Below are 23,020 nucleotides of genomic sequence, written 5' to 3'. Positions count from 1 at the left end.
GCCGCAGATTCCTCTACAAAAATATCATCACAAGATATGGGATACCTTATTCCATTACTACGGATAACGGAACGCAATTCACCGACGCTATCTTCAGAAGCTTAGTAGTCAGTATGAAAATCAAACATCAGTTCACCTCGGTAGAACACCCACAAGCCAATGGGCAAGCCGAGGCAGCCAACAAAGTCATACTGGCAGGACTAAAGAAGAGACTACAGGAAGCAAAGGGAGCTTGGGCTGAAGAGCTCCCTCAGGTGTTATGGGCTTATAGGACAACCCCCCAATCCGCCACAGGAGAAACACCTTTCCGACTAGTCTATGGTGTAGAAGCCATGATTCCAATAGAAATCAATGAGCGAAGCCCAAGGGTAATTCTCCATGACGAGGTCGGAAATGTACGGGGACACAAAGAGGAGCTCGACTTGCTCCCCGAAGTCCGAGAAGGTGCCCAGATAAGAGAAGCGGCATTGAAACAAAGGATGACTACCAGGTACAACAAGAAAGTCATTCGAAGAACATTTGCCCCGGATGACTTGGTCCTAATCAGAAACGACATTGGGGTCAACAAATCAGGAGAAGGAAAGCTCGCCGCAAATTGGAAGGGACCATACAAAATCAAGGAAGTGTTAGGGAAAGGTTATTATAAAGTAACCGACCTGAACGGCACTGAGCTACCAAGGTCGTGGCATGCTTGTAATATGAAAAGGTAATACAGTTAAAAGCGAACTCTACTCCCTGATGTACTCTTTTCCCAACTTCATGATTTTTTCCAAAAAGGTTTTTTCTGGAGAAGAGTTTTTAACGAGGCATCATAGTAGAGGCTAAGGGAAAATAGGCTATCAAGACCCTTAGTAGCAAAAAGGTACCTCCCCAATTAATAAAGATCTTTTTCATTTACAATATCTCTTATAATATCCTTCTTCATTTTTTTTAAGTCTTTCTACGAAACGCGCCGACTTAAACTCGACAAAACGTGAAAATCCCATGAACCGACCTAGATGGTCGTCAGGATAAAACGACGAGGTACAAGTCGACGTAAAGAGGTTGTATGAGTTGATCGTAAAAAACTCGGGAACAATCCGACTCCTAAGTCAAAATGAGAACCCGAGTAAAACAAACTCGGAGATGAAAAACGCATCACAAAAATAACCTAAGTCATAAAAACTCACTAAAGCAAAGTTGGGTATAAAGGATAACAAAAAGAGATTGGAAAACCTGAGAAAAGTTTAAAGGCTGCATAAAAGCCCTTAAACGAAAAGGCTCGAAAAACAAGACAAGCCAATAGAAAAGGTTTTCAGAGAAAGATCAAGAGGGTTTTGAAATATCGAAATTAGAAAAGCATACACGCATGAGGTAACTTAAACCCTTATCCAAAAAAGGGCATTTATTTTGTTAATCTAAACCCTTATTCAAAAAGGGCACTTGCTGGAATATTTTTGTTTACGGCCTTAAAAGGCCAAAGGAAATTGTTCAAGCGTCACCAAATAAATGAGTTTAAAAAAGGGGGGACTCACAGGCCGAGTCCCCATATAGCCATAAAAAATTCATTTTTTCAGAAGAGTAGAAGGATCACCACCACCAGACTCAGGAGGAACGCCACCGGGACCAGGAAGAGAGGCTGAAGAGGAGGTCGGAGGAACAACTGAAGAGCTCGGAGCGTCTTCAGGACGAGGAGGAGACTCAATAATCCTCTGCCCCCGAGTCTTCAATTCTGACTCGGAAACAACCACGGGGACAGGAGGATCCACGATAGCACCATCAATAACGACTTTATCAGGATGTAAAGGAGAAAGATCCAAGTCGGGAGCGATAACTCTGACTTGCTCCAGGAAAATTCTCCAAGACTCCTCGGCACCATCAGCAATAGAGTCCTCCAACTCGGCGTACGCATTCCGAGAATTCAGCAAATCCTTCTTCATAGACACAAGATCCTGAAATAAACTCTGGTAACTATCCTGTGCTGTCTTCCTCAAGTTCGCCTCCATAGTACATTGGGCCCGCAGCTTGCTCTCCTTCTCCCGGAGGCTATCTCTCTCCTCCCTCAATTTAGCTACCTCCTCCCTCAACTCCCTCTCATGATCCTGGTAAGCAAGAAGCCTCTCCTCCAACTCTTCAACCTTCGAGGTTACCCCCAAAGAGCTGGGGGGAGTCTTCTCGAAGATATCCAAAAGCTTGCCACAAATGCCCGCCGCCCGAAAACTCTCCTCGGCCAGGATGGTGAGGTGGTTCCGAACAGAAACATCATCCATACTTATATGAGGATAGATGTTCTTTCGGACGAATGCAAGAGCATCCGCCTTAACCCCACCATCAAAAGAAGAGCCAGACTCTAAAGTCTTACGCTTCTTCTTGTCTGGCTCAGAAAGAAGTCGGGCAGAAGAAAGTGGTCGGGACAAGCTGGAAGAAGAAATCACAATGGGCTGAGAGGGAGTCCCCACGTTCTGAGGAGGAGGAGGAGGAGGAGGGGAGACGATTGCCCTGGCACCACCGGCCCTGGCCCGAGATTTTGCCTTAGCCTCCTGAACTCTCTGATAAGATTCCTGAGCATTCTTCCTTGCCATATCTGCAAAAAGAAATAATTAGCAAAATTTACAAGTTGGCAAAAACTCAAGTCGACAGAAACAAGTCGGAAATAGGAAATACATTTGCTACCTAGTTGCGACCGAACAAAGGTCGGCGTCCCCTGAAGGAATTTTCTAGTATCCAAGTATGGGGACCTCCCCCACGCTTCTCGGAAAAACCCCACAATGGCCGCCTCCACCTCGTCCAGGTCATCTAGACCATACTTTTCACAAGGGGAGGCCTCCAGCCAATAAAGGGGAAAGCGAGGGGAAGAATGCTCATCCAGGAAAAAGGGGTGGTGACCCTCTACAGCTTGCACTTTGAAAAAATAATTTTTGAAATCATGGAAGGATTCATCAAAAAGAGTGAAAATCCTCCGACCTTGTATGGCTCGGAAGGATACCCATTGCTGTTTGTTGTTTAGCCCACTAAAGGGCTTAGTCATATGGAAAAGAAAGAAGAAAATCCTCAAAGAGGTCGGAAAGTCCAAAGCGTGACTAACAAACTGATAAATCTTCAGAAAACCCCAAGAATTGGGGTGAAGTTGAGTAGGGGCAACTCGACAGTGGTGCAAAACAGATATTTCAAAATCCGAGAAAGGAAGAAAAACACCCAAGCGGGTGATCATACATTCATACATAAAGAAAAAATGAGGGGCCGCCTCATTGACTCTCCCAAAACAAACCCGGTCTTCCGGACCGGGGTTATCAACTCATATTTTGGCTCGTCCTCCTCCGAAGTACAAAGCCTGTGATGAGTACGAAGATGAGTGATAAACTCAGCGTCGACCAAAGGTTCCTCCCCAAGGACCGTGACATCAACCCATTGAGAAAGAACATCTACAGAAGCCATTTTTTCTTTATATAAAAGATGACAGAAACCTACAAAAAGAAAAAAGAAAAAGAAAATCAAAAAACACGGTCCCTAAAGAGAGGGGATACGAAGCCAAAACCTACAGACCAACCTATCCACCCACAAAACAAAAGCATGCAAACATAAGGCATGACGTGAAAGAAGTAAAGCTAACCTTTGTCCGAAAAGTGAAGGTTGGAAAAAGCAGAAATCTTCGAGCACCAGAATGCAGCACGAGCAAGGAAAGAAGAAGTTTGAAAGATTGCAGAAACGGAAAAATGAAAGAGAGGGAAAGTATTTATAAACATGCTAAGGGGCATAATGGTAAAAGCGGAGCAGTCATTAATGAGATTGCACCGTTACCAAAGCCCTCAAATCCCTGAATGCTTCCCCAACGGACACGACGCTTGAATTGACGTAACTGTCAGAAACAAAAGGTCGCGAAAATCACGTCGGTTTATACGACCCATGTTTCCTCCAAATAAGTCGACTACGAACCCGAGTTAAATACTTGAACCCAAGCTCTAAAGAGACTTTGGGCTCAAGTAGGGGCACTGTTCATACCCTGGCTCAATGTCAAAGGCCCAGGTCCAAATAAAAGGCCTAATCTGAAGGATTAAGCCTAGCTAAGTACCGACTTTCACGTAAGAAGTCGGTATCAACCACGACTTGCTCTAAAGAAGTCGGACATGAGATTAGCTGGCAGATAAACACTCAATTCAAATGAGTAACCGCCCCTAAAATCTCTCTAACCGCTTCATAAAGTCATATCTTAACCTCCCCAAGATAATGGGGCGGTTAACATCCTAAAGATACGGCACTACGTCAACGGTGGTTATTGGCTCACCACTATAAATACACTGATACCCCTCAGGTATCTCTAGGCCCAATACTCTCTAGACCTGCTCACACTCTTGCTAACTTAGACATCGGAGTGTCTTTGCAGGTACCAACCCCATTCACTTACTAACACAAGTCGGACGGAGTCTCCCGAATTGCATATTCACACGGAAACCTCCTCCTTCACACATTTGGGCCAGTCAACGCCATCCATTCAGTCAATCTCCGGTTACCCACCGTAACAGAGCCATTTCTAGCATGAATATATATAAAAGGCGATGCAGATTGCATATGCTTATTAATTGTTGTTATGGTGGTGGCCTGGTGGGGATATGTGTTTTGGAAGTGGCTTGATTAGTGTGAGCCACAAGATTGGTAACATGCAGAATTCTATCTGCACAATCATATGGGGTTATGAAGAAAGAGAAGTGTGGAAATTAGGCACTCTGAAAATGACGTTTTTGAGAGAGAGTTGGACACTTTACTACTACTATTCAAAATACTATTTGAATATATATATATATATCAATTAATTTATTTTTAAGATATATTTTATATTAATAATTAATTTTAGTATATATTTATCATACATGTGAGTGAGAGTGTGACTTCCACTACTAGGTAGCATTGCTCCTGCCTAGGAATACCACACGACATCATCATCATCTCAGTTTTTGCATTACCATAAGCTAACTCGTCTAATAGGAATATTCACGTTTTAATTATTACTACCTTAAACTTACGTCTATACAAAAACATCTGCATCATTATTATATATATATATATTTACTTTATAGCAAGAATCCACCACCACTCCTTCCTCTCTTTTCTATTATCATGATAATTAATCATTAATATAACAATATAAAGTATCTCACAAGCTCATTATTCACAACTAATACATACACTTTCATTAGCAGTGAAGACAGATGATGAATATGGGAAAAGAAGAAGTTGAAGCAGAGAGCAAGAACAGGAGCCTTGAGGATTTCGATCCACAAAAGAAGCCTAAGCGAAACAACTATGCTTTTGCTTGTGCCACTTTGGTTTCCATGACTACCATCTTGCTTGGTTACGGTAAGTACCACTAATTACCTACAACATCATCACACATGCATAAATATAAGTATATAATTAATTAACTCCGTTATTTTTTCACCATAGCTTCAATATCTTATCCTTTCACTTTTTGGCTTAGTTTCTAGAGAAAATGAAAACATCGCTTGTTGAAGGAAAAAGACAAAAACAAATACTATTTTTTAATAATAAAAAAATGAATGAGGGTTAATTAATTAATTAATTACGTGTTGTTTATGTTGCATAGACATTGGGGTTATGAGTGGAGCAGCAATGTACATACAAAGAGACTTGAAGATATCAGATGTGAAAATTGAGATTCTGCTGGGAATCATAAACTTGTATTCTCTAGTAGGGTCATGCCTCTCAGGAAGAACCTCCGACTGGATTGGTCGTCGATACACCATAGCGCTTGCCGGCGCAATCTTATTCGCCGGAGCCATATTGATGGGCTTCTCTCCCAACTATGCATTCCTCATGTTTGGCCGTTTTGTTGCTGGTATTGGCATCGGCTACGGCGCCGTCGTTGCTTCCGTCTACATCGCCGAAATCTCCCCTGCTTCCTCCCGTGGATTCCTCACCTCATTCCCTGAGGTTGCTTTTCTTCTCCTACCCTATCATTTTAACTAGAAAACCAAATTAATAACTTTTTAAGCAACTTTTTTAACATTCAAACACATATTCCCTGTAAATGTGCGTAGCTTCGACAAATTATTTGAATATACTGAACTTTGTTTTATTATATTTAATGAATTGTTGTAGGTAAGTGTCACTATCAGAGACATAATTAATTTTAGACAAGATATTTCAGTGTTGATTCGAGCGAATCTTTTGTTTTAGTAAATACGTTTTTTTATATTTTTTTTTACGTTTAAATTAACATTAATTAAAAAAGGATGCTCCCATAAAGATGCATCAAATGTCTTTTTTTAAAGATGTTTTTTAATAATTAAAATTTAACACATATAATCACTTAAATTGTGTTATTTTTGTCAAAATTAGGTCAAATAAATTAATTTGACCGAAAAATAGTAAATCAAAATTTGAATCGGTCTAAATTAATATTTTTATAAAAAATAACTATAATACCCTTATTATATAAAATGACTAAAATACCTTATTATATATTAATTTTAAAAATTTTAAATTTTAGACTTTTTTTTCTTTGTCGTTATAGGGTTAGAATTTAAACTTTTCAATATATATATATATATATATATATAATAGGAATATGTTAGTTATGTTTTATAATAGAGATATTGTAGTAATTTTTTATAAAAAATATTAATTTATACCAATTCAAAATTTAATTTATTAATTTTTTTGTTAAACTGATTTGTCCCGTCTAACTTTTAATAAAAAAAATAATACAGTTTAATTGATTATATGTATTAAATATTAATTTTTAAAAAACATCTTTAAAAAAAGACGTTTTTGACATCTTTATTTAAGTGGCTCCCTTAACAAAAAGCATTGCCCATACTCTCCAAATTAAAAAGTCTCGTGTACATGCAGGTATTCATAAACGGAGGGATATTACTGGGATACATTTCAAACTTTGCATTCTCAAAGATGAAACTCCAAGTCGGTTGGAGAATGATGCTCGGAATCGGAGCTATACCTGCTATGGTTCTAGCCATTGGAGTCTTAGCTGTACCAGAGTCACCAAGGTGGCTCGTCATGAAGGGTCGCCTGGGCGAAGCAACAAAAGTGCTAAACAAAACCTCCGACACAAAAGAAGAAGCACAACAACGCTTATCAGACATCAAAAGAGCCGCGGGAATCGCACAAGACTGCAACGACGACGTCGTTCAGGTCGCAAAGCAGAACACCGGCCAGGCTGTATGGAAGGAGCTTTTCCTCTACCCTACACCCGCGGTTCGCCACATTCTAATCGCAGCCCTTGGTCTACACTTCTTCCAACAATCTTCTGGCATCGACGCCGTCGTTTTGTACAGCCCGCGAATATTCGAGAAGGCTGGGATCAACAGCGACACGGAGAAACTACTTGCAACTGTGGCCGTTGGGTTTGTTAAGACGGTTTTCATTTTGGTTGCCACGTTTACTTTGGACCGCGTGGGGAGGCGTCCCCTGTTACTCTGCAGTATTGGCGGAATGATGCTCTCGCTTCTTACGCTCGCTACCAGCCTCACGATCATTGATCAGTCGGATCACAAGGTGACCTGGGCCATTGGATTGAGCCTTGCCACTGTGTTGTCTTTTGTGGCCACGTTCTCGGTTGGTGCGGGGCCCATGTGGTCGGTTTATTGCTCTGAGATCTTTCCGTTGAGGCTGAGGGCGCAGGGTACGGCTGCGGGCGTTGTGGTAAATAGGGTCACGAGTGGGGTTGTGACAATGACGTTTTTGTCCCTCTCCAAGGCCATTACTATTGGGGGCGCGTTTTTCCTCTTTTCGGGGATTGCCTTGCTTGGCTGGATATTCTTCTATACCATGCTCCCTGAAACGAGGGGCAAGACCCTTGAGGAAATGCAAGGGTCTTTTGGTAAATTCTGGGAAAAACCCAATTCCACGGAGGTTGATGGTGGTAACGGCCAAGTTCAGCTAGGATAATAATATAATATAATGTGGATATTATCGTTACGAAAATAAAATAATGTGGATTATTACAGCAGCTAAGTTTTGTCTCTATTTAGGTATCATATGCTTCGATTATTACTGTGGTGGCAGGCTAGCAGGTCAAGTTGCAATTGGCATTGAATTCAAATATAGCAGCTTAGTTGCTCGTGACACATTAATTGATATGGACTCATATATATATTTATATGATGCTAGCATGCAAGGTGTTCGTCGCAATTATTCTTTCTGAATTTCGTTTACCCTTGAAACTTATCCCTCCACAATTCTATATTTATGAAGCGAGACAAATATTTAGTAGTTTTGGATGGAAAAACTAAAAAGTGAAGGGAAGGGGTGTTGGATTTTGATCAAGTTTAAATTAAATGAAGATATATACATGATAACTAAGTTGATCAAGTTTAGATTAAGCGAAGATACATATCGATACATGTGACATAACTTCTGTTTCAGAGTCGTTACTAATTAATTTCCTATTCTTTCTACTAAAATTAAAATACTAAAAGTGTTAGTCTCTTTTAACGTTTTTCTCAAAATTATTTCCTACGCAAGTCTCTAATGTTTAGCATAGGGGACTACATAACTAGCCCCTCATAACTTGAGAATCATCAACGTTAGACAGCGATATTCTTTCTTTTTTTTACAGCAAGGACAAATATGACCGAACCAGAGATCTTTGGTAAAGATTTTCATCCAGCGATTTGAGGTAGCCTGATGTAATTAGATATATGATATGAGTATGTATGACTTGATAGGGAAACTGCAGCAGTAGTGTACTAATTAAACAACCATAACAAAATAAGAATTAATACAGAATTTACACTATATATATGTACGTGGTTGTTTTCGTTTGTTGCTTCATATATATATAGTATTTTTCTATCTCATATTCTCATTGTCCTTTTTTTACCTTTAGTTTGTATAAATATATCTTAATAAGTACAAATTTGTTTGATATAATTAAACACAATAACAGTATGACATATTATTCCCTCTATCGTGTTAAGAATCTTATAATGATGCGTCTTAGACTTATTTGTCATGCAATTATTTCTCTTGATAGAGAGTAGTAGACTGAAAGAGAGATGAATATTCAAGTTGAGGAAACTAGTGAAGTGTACAACATTAATGATCCAGCTCTGCAGACTTGATTATTTATGGTATACAGGGGTGTTAGGGGGAAAAAAGTTAAAACTACGAAATTATAAAATAATTTAGTACAAATTTAAGAAAAATGTCAGGATCAATATTAACTAACATTAACTAATATTTTATATCATTTATATAATTAATATTTTTTTATCAATATTTTATTTAATTATATCTATTTTTTTAAATGATCATTTATGATATTAATATAAAAAATAATTATATTTGATGATGTAACACTACATAATTGAATGTACATATAAAATTAAATTTTTAGAATTTAATATAAAAAAAATATTTTTATCAATTAAATATTAACAAAAAAAATAAATTTTATTGATTATATAATATCGTTAAAAATTAACCTAAAATCACAATTTTTTATAGAGAAAAACTGAACTTTGAAGTCCACCGGGCTATGATTGCCAAATCTGGATGATAGACACATATGTGGATCGTGAATGAAGACACAAATGCTTATAAACTCCTCATCTCTTCACATGTTTGATTGATGACTCTTTAAGAAATTAAAATTTTTGCATAAACATTCTTAAAAAATAACTTAATTACTGAGGATTTTGAATTCAGTAAATGAGTCTGGCGTGGAGCTATATATGCACAAATACAACATATTAAGATCCCAACACTTACTAATGAGTAATGAGAGGTTTTTGTAGGGTTATTGTAAGTAATCAATAATTTTTTTGAACAATATGAATAATTATCAATCAAATTAAAATATATTATATCTCTAAATTATTCATCTAAATTTTAATATTAGAATAACTATTCGTATACCTAATAAAATGAATATCCGATATATCCATTATTATTCACATTGTTTAATATTTTTATTGTCTACCTATATTTTTTTATTTTTGTATTAGAAAAAAAGAATTAATAATTTATGACACATTTATCCATTCTGGTCACTTATATAGTCTTTTCTGCAACGTAGATATCTACGTATATAGTGAGCTTGTTAAACTTAATTTTCTGCAACATAGATATTTTTTGCCGGTATTATATATAGTTATATACACATACATTTCAATTCTCCAGACAAATGACACATGCCTGGTTTCCCACCACATCGATCGCCTTGACCCATGCTTAGTGCTATTTGCAAATTATTTAGGAACCTTAGTTTCATTATCATCTTGATACCCTACAACTATAACTTATGGGGCATCTTTGTTTTTCAATAGCGGTGGGAAATTTTAATCCTAATCAGCCTCTCACAACTGGCACCTCTGAGAGACAATGCAGGTCTTTTTTGCTTGAGCTTAATAGGAAAGTAAAGGTCCATTTCATGATTAATGGTTTATGGTTGATTTGTGTCTAAACTAAACATGTGATGGATTAATTTGATGAAGCCGGACGATATATATGAGTGGATTATTATTATATGCATTAATTTTATAGTCCACATGTAGTTGGCAAGATATTTTAACATGTCATCATGGCATTGTTTAAAATAAGGATTCTGTATTATGGTAACAAATCAATAACAAAAACCAATTTTTAGGTTAAGTTTAATTTAATTGATTGAAGGGGTAAAAATTTTACATAATCATTTAATTCAATTTATGCGTTTCAAATGATTTTTAATTATTTTATTAAAATTTTAAAAAAATTAATTAATTTTGTTGATATGACAATTATATAATTATTTATGTAAAATTCTTTTATACTAACAATATATAAAATTTAATTATTTTATAAGTTTTGATTATTGAATACCATGTGTTCAGCTTCTTGTGTATACATCGTTCCATTCAAGTTTAAATTTGTTAAAAATATGACAACAATCGAGAAAATTTCGGAGATGAATAGAATATAAGATGAAAAAACACCACATCTAACTCAAAATCTTAAGGTGTCAAGTTAATGAGTCTCTCATCTTATAAACTCCTCACTCTTCCATACTTTTTTTGATGTAGAACTAATTTCAACACTTATCACACTTACCATACTAACCTATATCTTCATGGTATTTCAAAATCATCTAATAAGTTCTCATATCACTCCTCCGTCAGTGTTTATTTTTTATGTGCATTCACAGTTGGGTTTTGCTGGTCACAAGTTTCAAGGCCTTAAATAACATATATCTTGTATGTCGGCAAGTTATTAATTAATTTGCAATTTTGCTTGAGAACCCAAATTAAAATCTCCCTCGATTCTTTGACGTGAGATATACTACTTGATATGCATGCGTTGAATATATTAGTCTACCACTTGCTATATATATATATATTATTGTTGTCGTGTATAAATAAATAAGAGAAATGTTAGGTAAATAAATTATTTTTATAATTAAATTTAATTAAATTTTTTTATTTTTTAATTAAAGTTTTAATTACGATAAGTGCTAAGAGTCTAGTAATTTTTGTGATTTGTAGATATCAAGTAGTCATCAATGATATTTTTAATGGTATGAGATTTTATTCAACATTCACTTTTCTTTTACTGATTATATGCTGGCCAAAATTTAATAAAATTATTAATTCTCTAAACTTTTCTTTTAATTATTAATCTTTAAATGATTAGATTAATTTAATTAAACTTAATTATTAATATAATTTGATCATCTAGTATTATCGAATAAATAAATGCAATAATGTCACTCTCTTAGGCTTCTAGTTCAATCCATAAAAAAGTTATTGCAAAATTATTCGCCACAAAAAGAAAAATGAAATATGCAAGGCTGAAATTTCCATTGATATTGAGAGGTATGGAAGGAAACGGTTCTTACTTAATTAACTTATTAGAAAATCTTTAACTCATAAATACGCTGTTCTAAATCATGATCATGAAGAACCAATAATGGTCTAAAAATAACAATTTATGTACAATTATTTTTATGTAAAATTATTAATTAAAAATTATTAAATAATTTAATATATTTAATTGAATTATTATAAAACAATCTTAACTAATAGTTTTATAGGAAAATAACTATATGTAAAGACATTTATATATAAATTTTCATCTTATCCAAAATTTATACTCCATAAAGAGATATAATTGGCTTTAAGAAAGACAATTAAAAAACTAATTAAATAATTATTAAATAAAATTTATTTTAATATATTATTCATATAAAACAAATTTATATATAAATTTAATTATAATTATTTAAAAAATAAATATAATTATACGATTATATAAAATATTTTATATTATCGATATATCAAAATTAAATTCTATTAAATAACAAATAAAGTGAACGCGAGGTCAATGTTATTAAGATGCTTGTAATATTATCAAATTCAATCAAATCCACAAGACAACAAGGGCAAGTGGACCACTCTCTTAATAAGACCCTCGAAAGATTCCTGAACACAACAAATAACAAGAAAGCAGGGAAAAAGTTACAACCAAACAAAATAATATTGCATCCACTGTCCAAATCTATCAAATTTCTACGTTTAGCCCTCCATCCTCATAGGAACTTTTTCCACTTTGTGGATTAACTAAATAAATAACCACTTGCTAATTAAGTGTCATCCAATCTTCAATAATTTTAATCAAATTTGTAATTGACAACTCTCCTAATTGGAGATCTATTTCTAATTGCATATAAGAAACGTGTGGGGAAGTAAAAATAATTAAAAAGCACCATTTTTTTAAATTTTCTTTTTGATTACATTACATACACACACTTGCTCGTTGCACATTTGAAAGGTCACTCCTACCCTAAAGAACATAAATATAATTTATATATAAACCCTTAATAATTCACATTTTTCCCCCTCTAAGATTGGACATTATTGGTTGTTGTTCCTAGCTGGACTTGGCCCTTATTACCATTGTCAACTCCCTTGGTACCAGCAGGGTTAGCCCTGAATTGACCAAAAGACCCTTCCATGTCCTCAAGAGTCTTACCTCTTGTTTCAGGTAGCATGGTATAGAAGAATATCCACCCAACAGTGGCAATTCCACCGAAAAGGAAGAATGCACCACCAATAGAAATTGCCTTGGACAGGGACAAAAAGGTCATTGAAATAACCCCACTAGTGACTCTATTCACCACAACACCCATAGCCGCGCCCTGCGCCCTCAACCTCAACGGAAAAATCTCAGAGCTATAAACCCACGTGATGGGACCCGCACCGATCGAGAACGTGGCCACGTAGGACAAAACCGTTGCAATACTCAATCCAACGGCCCACATAAGCTTCTTATCGGAGTGAGTAATAATCGTAAGGCTAATACCGAGCGTGAGAACAGAGAGTATCATACCGCCAACACTGGATAGTAACAGTGGACGCCTACCCACACGATCCAACATAAACGTGGCAACCAAGATGAACAGAGTCTTAACAAATCCAACGGCCACGGTTGCAAGAAGCTTATCGGTGTCGCTGGTGATCCCAGCCTTCTCGAATATTCTAGGGCTATACAAAACGACGGCGTCTATGCCGGACGCTTGTTGGAAGAAGTGTATGCCGAGTGCAGCGATTAGGATGTGGCGAACTGCGGGTGTAGGGTAGAGGAAAAGCTCCTTCCATACACCCTCGCCGGTGTTCTGCTTTGCGACCTGAACGACGTCGTCGTTGCAGTGTTCTGGAATTCCGGCAGCTTTTTTAATGTCTGAGAGGCGTTCTTGAGCTTCTTCTTTTGTGTCGGAAGTTTTGTTTAGCACTTTTCTTGCATCGCCAAGGCGGCCCCTCATTACGAGCCACCTTGGTGATTCTGGCATAGCTAACACTCCTACTGCTAGGATCACTGAAGGAATAGCTCCGATTCCGAGCATCATTCTCCAACCGAGTTGAAGTTTCATTTTTGAGAATGCGTAGTTTGATATGTATCCTAGTAATATTCCTCCATTGATGAACACCTGCATGTAAACGTAATAATAAGTAAAGATAATATAATCATATTTAATTGATTGATTGATTAATTTTGTTTTATTTTATTTGTTTAACTTAAAAGTACTACAATTCTTTGGTCACTGATGATGTCTATGAGTCAGAGCTGACCTAATACGCTAAATTTCGTGTTCACATGCATGTGTATTGTGACTTGTGAGTACCAATCAATTCTCACTCTCCATGTTGATTTTAATATTTTTATTTAATTTAGGTTAAGCACCAGATTTGTCCCGTTCAAAAATAGTGAAAACATATCCAAACTTAACAACAACTTGTAAATTAAGATAATGATGATTGCTTATATTTATTTGAAGATGAAATACTACAACATTTTACTGTTTAGTCCAATTTTTTTTTGTCACACTTAAAAATTTTGATCTAAAATCTCTCATGATCATGGTTTTTGGTCATGGTCTAAAATAAAAAATTTTTTATCATGCTTTATTCTAAATCCACCATGATCATAACTATTATGATAAAGATTTTAAAAGATGATTTATTTCATAAATTTATTTTAATTTTAGGTCACACTTTTATGTTTAAAAATTGAAACTTAAAAGTGTCTAATATTATGATTTTAAAACAAATATAAAAACATTATACATATATTCTATAAAAAATAATTAATTTAGTGATTAATTTTTTATATAAAAATTGTAAAAATAAGTTAATTTTGTTACGCGTATATTTTTTTATAATAAAAACAGTTTTGATATTAGTATTTTTTTTAATAATTAAATATGTGTTCTCTTTGTTTTATTAATTAAAAAATAAATAATTAATAATAACTGTATTTTTATGTGTTTTAAAAACAGTCGGCGTATAAATAGTGTTTTTTGAAAAATATAATAAGACGAAGAGAGAATCTAAAGAGCAAAATAAAGTTACCTACAGATATAGAGTGCACATGCATGTATTTGATTTTCCAGCTCAGCATCTGAATTTTTAATAGATGGATAATAATAAAGAAAATGAATTCCATATTGAACGTACCTCAGGGAAGGAGGTGAGGAATCCACGGGAGGAAGCAGGGGAGACTTCGGCGGTGTAAACGGGAGCAATCATGAGGGCGTATCCGATGCCAATGCCGGCAACGAATCGCCCGAACATGAGGAACGAGTAGTTGGGAGAGAATCCCATCAAAATGGCTCCGGCGAAGAAGATTGCGCCGGCGAGCACTATCGTGTACCGGCGTCCGATCCAGTCGGAGGTTCTTCCGGCCAAACATGACCCTATCAAGGAATATAAATTGATAATTCCCAACAAAATTTCAATTTGGACGTCAGAAACTTTAAGGTCCCTTTTTATGTAGATTGCTGCTCCACTCATCACACCAATATCTGCAAAATTTTGAACCAAACATTAACATTTTAGCATGCATATTTCAAAATTTTGAATAACTGGGCAATACAAGTCTTTTTTTTTTTTTCAATTTCACTAATTTTAATTAATTTTCAGCTACCACATGTGGTAGAGTATTTAATTGTATTCTTCTCTTGGAATAAACGACTTTTAAAAAAAAAAAGTTATCTTGAAACAATGAAGAAGAAAGGACGAGAAACGAAGTGCAACCGGGCCTAGTTTTCTTCAATTAGTAGTAATAATAAGAAGCAGGGGAGGGGAAGACAAATAAGCTCAAAACTGAAATAACAAGTAATAATAATAATAATAATAATAATAATAATAATAATAATAATAATAATAATAATAATAATAATAATAATAATAATAATAATCTTGCAGTTAATTAGTGTGATGATGTTAATTAGAAGGGAGGTAGGGGCGGTGAGTGGTGAGTGCTGACCATAGCCAAGTAAGATTGAAGTCATGGAAGCCAAAATGGCACAAGCAAAAGCATACTTGTTCCTTTTAGGCTTCTTCTTGTGAGGATCGAAATCCGCAAGGTGGTTAGTGTTGTTGTTCGTTGCAGCTTCAACTGCTTTGGCCTCAGTCATTTTGACTAATTGTTGCTTGCTATAGAGAAGAAGCTAAGGAACGAAGAAAGAAAGATGGATGAGAAGTGTGTGTGTGTGTGTTAATTGAACATGTGTATGATTAATAATTAAAGTGGCATGTGATGATGCAGGTTTGTGAGGATGGTCTAGCTTGCTTATATAGACATCACCCCCTTGCATTGGACCATGGACTTATGGACTCATACACATTACTCATTTACTCTCTCTCTATGTACAGCCTCACAATCTTCTCTCTCTTTCGTCAACGTCATTTTCACTCTGCCTAATTTTCACACTTCTCTTTTCAATTTTTTTTTATTATTATTATTATTTAAAATCCCGCTACCTGTTGAAACTGCTATGCAAATTGAAGTGGGTCCCACTTTACAACATATATTTTTTGGATAATGTTTGGGAAATAAAAAAAATCAAAATTTATTTTATTTAGTATTTATTAATTATTATAATAATTAATAAATAATAAATAAGATACGTTATGGTTGTTTTTGGTTAAATTTTTTTTATTATCAAATATTTTTGATATTTTTTTATTTATTAGTTGTTCTTGTATGGATGAACTTTTTAGGTATAGCTCGTCTTTTAAACTGTTGTAATATGTTTTTTCTTTAATGAAATAAGAATAATTCAGATATTAAAGAACAGTAGGTGAATATCTACAAAAGACACTTAGTAAGTGTTTAAAAGTTTTATAATAATTCTATAAATATAGAATGTTAGATATGAAATTGAACTTATCATGTCCGTGTGTGTCTGAAATTAGATATAGAATGTTCTTTTTGGTCATTAAGATGAAAATAATGGTCATTAAATCAGTAATAAAAGTGTCGGTTACAAGCAAATAATAAATAATAATTAAGATCGAGTTATGATTCATAAAGTATAATAAAAATCGAATTATATAAGATGACAAATTACTATTACTACTGCATCTTTAGTCTGACACATTAAAAATTAATCTGTTATATATTAATATTTCATTTAAAAATTTATCATTAACAAATAATACCTATATTTTCATATCTTAATAATAATAATAATGAAATTAAAAATGTATTTATATTATTAATTAATTAATAAATGCTTTGTCTCCATAGAGAAACATGGCAGCCGGAGAGAGAATGACTTACATTAAATCAAATGGTAAAACAAATAACTACAGTTGTTTTCATTGATCTGCGTGTATATATGAAAAATGGTTTACCAGTCTAGAGAGAGTTTCATTACGGACTTAATTGTATTAAAGATTCAAATTGACTGAATAAGACGGAAAAACACTTTCATTGTAAAAATTCCAGTTTCATTTTGCTGTCATCAATTTGATTATATACGTCGGCTAATCAACTTTTACCTGCCATTCATTTTTGGAATCAAGGAAGCTAATATATATAATGAGTCGGAACAATAAATAATGATGATTATGTTTTACATAAAAATAATAATTAAAAATGTTACTTGATATTAAGTATATTAGTTGATTATAATAAAAAAATACAAATTTCATATTGTTAAAAATAATAAATTTTGTATTATGTATTAATTTCATATTATTTAAATTATAAAATATTTTTTTATTATTATAAATATACATATATATTCTTTTTATTTATCAAGTAGAGTTGATTTAAATATGATATAAAATTTACATATTTTTTTCAATTTTCTTAAAAATAAAAGGTCTAGTATATATATCCTAAACGATGTCAATTTCGCATCAATAAATTTTATTAAATTACTTAACATAATTATATATGTAAATATCTTAACTATTATTTTCATATAAAAAATATATTCATGTGAGTAGGTATTTAAGATAATATCAACTAACATTAATAGTCACAAAAAAAAACATTAATTAAAATATACCGATTATCATCTTTACCTGAATCTGCCACATATGGGTGGGTGGGTGCATGGAAGCAGAAATTAAAGTGGGCAATTTGATGAATTTTGTTATTTTTAGTGAAAGGACAATCCATACATTATAAATATTATTATTATATAATTACCTAGCTGTTACGACTTAATAATGTGTTATTGCTTCTTTACCTAGCTAGGTACATATAAACTTTTTATTCGAAAATGGAAAAGATATTGCAATGCTTCATTTTTTTACCTCGCATTTTTCAAGTGTTAGGGTTAATTATCTTACCAACAAACACCATTTAATTATGACTAGACGATTATCGCGAGGTATTAAGAATGTTATCTAATAACTGTATTATTTAAGACTATCATTTTCTCATTAAAATTGTTGATTTGATATACAAATTAATGTAGTGCACAAGAACTTGAAAGCTCTTAAGAATTTTAATTATCGATCATTTGTTGTTTGAAATAAAGGGCATAATTTATAATACTCAACTCTTTGATGTTAGGAAACAACCTTAAATTTAAAAAATGAATAAATAACAAATTTTTAATTAGTTAATATTAGTTATTTTTTATTATAAAAATATATTTTAACTTATTTTTTGAAAAATTTGGAATTAAGATTTAGAGTTTAAAATTATGATTTAGATTTTAAGATTTAGAATTTATTATAAAAAAATAATTTTAAAATATTAACTGAAATTACCTAACAAAATTAATTTCCTAAAATTAAAAAATATTTATATACACTAAAATACTGTAGTTAATATTCATGTATTTTGTGAAATATGCCATAATCATCCCTATTACAAATATGATAATAAAATAGATGCTCATGTAATCTTACCTATATGACTCAAGAGATTTTAGTATAATTTATGCTAAAATATTACTATATATTCATTTGTATTGATTTCATATTGTATTGAGCTAATAAAATACTTGTACAATATGTACAATAGAGGTTTATGGAGTATTAGAGATATAACTATTATTGTTACCTTTTTTTCATTAGCCGAAGTTTTTTGGATGAGTGGTATCATGACATGATATTAGAGTACTAAATCCGAAAGATCAAGAGTTCAATTCTTGGTGAACTCCAAAAAGGGGAAAAGATTTGTTGTGATCCAAGATATTAATAAGTCAACAAAGTGAGTGAATTTGGATGGAAACAAATTGGCATGGGAGCTTGTTTCAGATAATTTACTTTCTGAAGTTGTTCTAAATAGTAGCTTATTAATATTTAAATTTATTTCCATTTATTTAGGTCAAGGGTCAAGCTTTGAAGTTCAACAATGACGGGCTGATGATATCTTTGATTGAGGGCCCTCTCAAAGCTTCAAAAGTCTTTTTGTGGGACAACAATTAACCTTTTAAGTTTTAACCATTATTTCCAACTTGCAACTTTCCTTCTATTCAATGTCTTCCAACTATTGAATAATGTATTTTATTCAACTTTTTCATATATTCCTGACCTAAAAGAGGAAAATTTTCCAATTAAAAAAATATTCAATAAATACAAAAAATGAAAATATGTATATGTATATAAATTTTATTTTGTATATTTTTTAACAACATAATTTAATTATTAAAATAATTAAATATTTTTTTAGCGGTATATATAATTAAATATTCTCATGAATACCAAATATATGTTTTTATACTGTAGTTAATTCGTGGCTAATTTTTTATTCAATAAATATGGTTATTAATTAATAAAACAATTATTATTAAAATTTATTTTATGAAATTATTCTAACGCATGAAAACAATAACCAAATGGACATGAAAACAGGGTTTGTTCTAAAGATTAACCCAAAAAAATTATTATATAAATAATTTTAAAATTTAATTTTAATATACTAATTAAATATTTTACAAAAATTATTTAATTAATTTTTGATAATTATTCATATAATTAATATAAAAAATAATAAAATATTATTATTTAAATAATATTATATAATTAAATATACGTATAAAATTATTTTGCAATAACAATACATACATTAAAATTAAATGTATAAATTAAACTATGCGTGGTTTGACTATTGAAATCGAGTACGTAGTCATTGACTCAGTGAGTCAGTGTGTGTTACATTATTTGAGTAATTGAGTCTACTATAATTTATATAGCACAACCCTAACTTAAACGGCAGTAAAAGAAGCTGACATAATCTTCAATGATTTTGTGGTCACATACTCACATGAGAAGTCATCCAAGTCTAAGTGAGTAACACCATCAGAACTTGGAAGAACGATCCACAATATCAAAAAAATATAATACATAAGGAATTCAAAGATATTCAGATAAGTTATGTTGAATAACAATTCTCCTATTTCTCGGTAACCTAGCAAAGTTATTCTTCAAAATTTATGTTCAATACGTTTATATTATTCAATTGATGAGTCAAATAATGTTGTAACTTGTAAGAGTTCAATAATAATAAAACAATCAAATTGAAAGAAGTAATATGAAACTAGCGTATATATTTGCAACACTACTTTATTCACCGCCGCATTTAAATGCTATCTACTCAATGACCAAATACATTTTCAAACATGTAATTAGTTGTGGGTACGATTTTTCAAATATATGAAGTTATTAGGGATGGTGAATAGCATATAGATGGGAGATTTTTTATTTATTATTTTCTGAAACTGTGTTTTTTTAATAATAAATAAAATAAAATAAAAAACAAAACAAGTCAAGCTTTGGTAAAGGTTAATTATTTCAGTATCAATTGACTCAATTCCATATTCATCTTATCCGTATTATTATATGTTTTCTCATTTGTAGATATAAGATCAACTTTATTTTACAAAGTATGTATTATTTGTCCTTATATTAAGTGTCGCATAACAATAAGTTCTTATGAAAAAAGATTTTAATTTTAAAAATTACAGATAATTATTTTCTTGTATTGTGTTTATTTTGAATCATTTTAAAACACTAATTGACTGAAATTAAATCCTACTAAATGACCTAATATTGAATGATCTTTATTTAATATGATATTACACAAAAATCAATAGTGATTGATATAAACTATAAACTACTTGCATATGTATGTATGAATGCAAGTATAGCAATGATGATGGATATACTTGTCCATTTTAGGTTTAACCAACTTAACTACCATAATAATCAGAGCGGTTCAATATGATAATATATAATATCTCCTCTGATAATGGGGTTGTCTTGTACCTAATCAAACTCTGGCCACCAATAAAAATACTCTACTTTTTTCAACTAGATATTTCTCTTTTTATATTTTATTAAAAAAAAAGAAAAAGCGTAATTGCTTGAGTATTAAGGTTGAATTGTACCTCGTTAATGTCCAATCTAGTTGATTAAATTGGGTGAAACACTTTCTTACTTTGTTTGCAAGTGGCATAGAATATAATATTTCACATATGTAGATATATTAAGATGTGAATTAATATTATTAAATCTTTTATCCCTTTTAATTTTTAGGTATTATTTCATTTCAACATCAAAATTAAATATAAAAATAAAAATGTTTGTTCATTTGAGCCTTTTAGGTGTGAGGATTTTTTTTAATAGATTTATAATTAAGTACTTTTGGGTAATATTTCTTTGAGCTTAGTTATTATCGCTACAAGAAAAACGTTAAATAGCGTCAGATTTATTATTAGATTTAGCGTCGTACATTAACGTCAATTTTATGGACGAATTTATTGACGGTTTTGATGTGAAATTCATCAAGTTAAATCATTATCGGTGAATCACCATTTTTAACGGTAAATTTGTCGATAATAATTGGAGAAAAACGGAAAAAATAGGCACAAAATGTAGCATGGGATATACTGGTGGAAAAATCTGCCAATAAATATAATTAGTGGAACGTTGCTTTTTGGTGACTCACAATGCATTACCATTAGATTTATCCGCCAGTAACTCCGACGGTAGCGCGCCCTAAAATTCGAAATACGAACCATCTTCCTCTTAATTTCAAATTAAAATCCACCCCCTATAGCTTTAATGATAAAACCGCAGTGGGTAATTCCTCTAATGCGTCCTAACCAGATGTGCTTCTACCACTACCGTCATACAAATGAGAATTTGGCTTTATGACATACAGATTTGAGTACTATCTAATGTATTTTATCCACAATCTTTTGATTTTGTTAAGTTTTATGTGTTTTTCTGTGTTTTTTAATATTAGGTTTTTTGTTGATAGGTTTGTATCAAATAACAATGCATGTACACAGGAGCTTTCCAATGTAATTAAGTTCATGTACAACAACTCATGGCCAAACTACATCGAAGATCCCTGCTTAAACCAGAGAGTGATGGTTTTGTTTTAACTATATTTTATTTTGACTAACTAATGTTGTTGAATTACTTTGTGCAGGAGAAATTTATATGGGATCAGGAACATGATATCTTGATCAAGAAGATCTTTGACCACCAGATAGCTAGGCGATTTTAGCAGATAATGCATGACGTTCATCAGGGGCACGACCACATTATGATTTGGCTCAGTCTAGAACTTAAAAAGGAATTGGAGGTCTATTTTAGTACTGATAAGGGATTCAAGCATCGGTATCCGACGAACATAACTAACATGGCTTCACTGAGATTGTCGAAGTATACCGATGGATCGACGACTTTCATGAAGACGAAAAGCAGGCTGGTATGTAGTTTATTTGCTAATCTTTGGTAATTATTACTTGAATTAATTGTTACTTGATTTATTTTATTAGTTGGTTTCCATACGTGTAGTCTAAGTCGTTGGATCGTGAGGCGATATTGGTGGAGACCTTCAAGTATACCCATACGTTGAAGGCCAACAAGGAGAGATTTGCTAATAAGCGATTTGCGACTCATTATGTGAGTTTCAATTAATTTTAACTTTGAAATTTAATCAGGTTAAAGTCAATTAACTGTCATCCTAATCACAACGTGTGTTACACAGGAAGACTACACGCAAAGATTAGAGGCTGCGACCTAGCATTCTCAGCTGCCTAGTGGGGTCATTCTTCGTCGGCGGCCTCCGCACCCCGCATTTGCAGCTTTATCTACCTGTGCCTCTGCCACCAACTCTTTCGTTCCTAAGGAAGTTAATGACTTAAATTAGAACAAAAATTTTTCTTTCTTATTAAGAAATTCTTCTCTGTAGGAGAGTTGTATAGCAGATAAAAAAGTAAGTAAGCGAATTAGAAAAATAAAATGAGTAAAAAAAAAATGAGAGAAAA

At 32.8% G+C, this 23,020-nt stretch overlaps 2 protein-coding genes across 2 annotated transcripts; one reads left to right on the top strand and one right to left on the bottom strand.

Moving 5' to 3' along the window:
- The first annotated feature begins 4,560 nt into the window (after positions 1-4,560).
- LOC112788951 (polyol transporter 5) lies at positions 4,561-8,145 on the top strand. Its single transcript, XM_025830641.3, has 3 exons — positions 4,561-5,331; positions 5,579-5,925; positions 6,847-8,145. Exons 1-3 carry the CDS (start codon positions 5,184-5,186, stop codon positions 7,900-7,902), a joined length of 1,551 nt encoding a protein of 516 aa, XP_025686426.1. The 5' UTR covers positions 4,561-5,183; the 3' UTR covers positions 7,903-8,145.
- Positions 8,146-12,683: 4,538 nt separating this feature from the next.
- On the bottom strand, positions 12,684-16,051 carry LOC112788950 (polyol transporter 5; the record flags this gene model as incomplete). The annotated part of the gene is given in 3 exon segments (XM_025830640.3): positions 12,684-13,918; positions 14,946-15,292; positions 15,757-16,051. Coding segments are annotated over 3 exon segments (1,584 nt in total). The 3' UTR covers positions 12,684-12,832.
- Between the last annotated feature and the right edge of the window lie 6,969 nt (positions 16,052-23,020).

The sequence above is a fragment of the Arachis hypogaea genome, chromosome 3 (assembly GCF_003086295.3).
Source record: "Arachis hypogaea cultivar Tifrunner chromosome 3, arahy.Tifrunner.gnm2.J5K5, whole genome shotgun sequence".
NCBI classification, from domain to species: domain Eukaryota; kingdom Viridiplantae; phylum Streptophyta; class Magnoliopsida; order Fabales; family Fabaceae; genus Arachis; species Arachis hypogaea.
The sequence above is the reverse complement of the archived record's forward strand: the minus strand, read 5'-3'. Positions and strand labels throughout refer to the sequence as shown.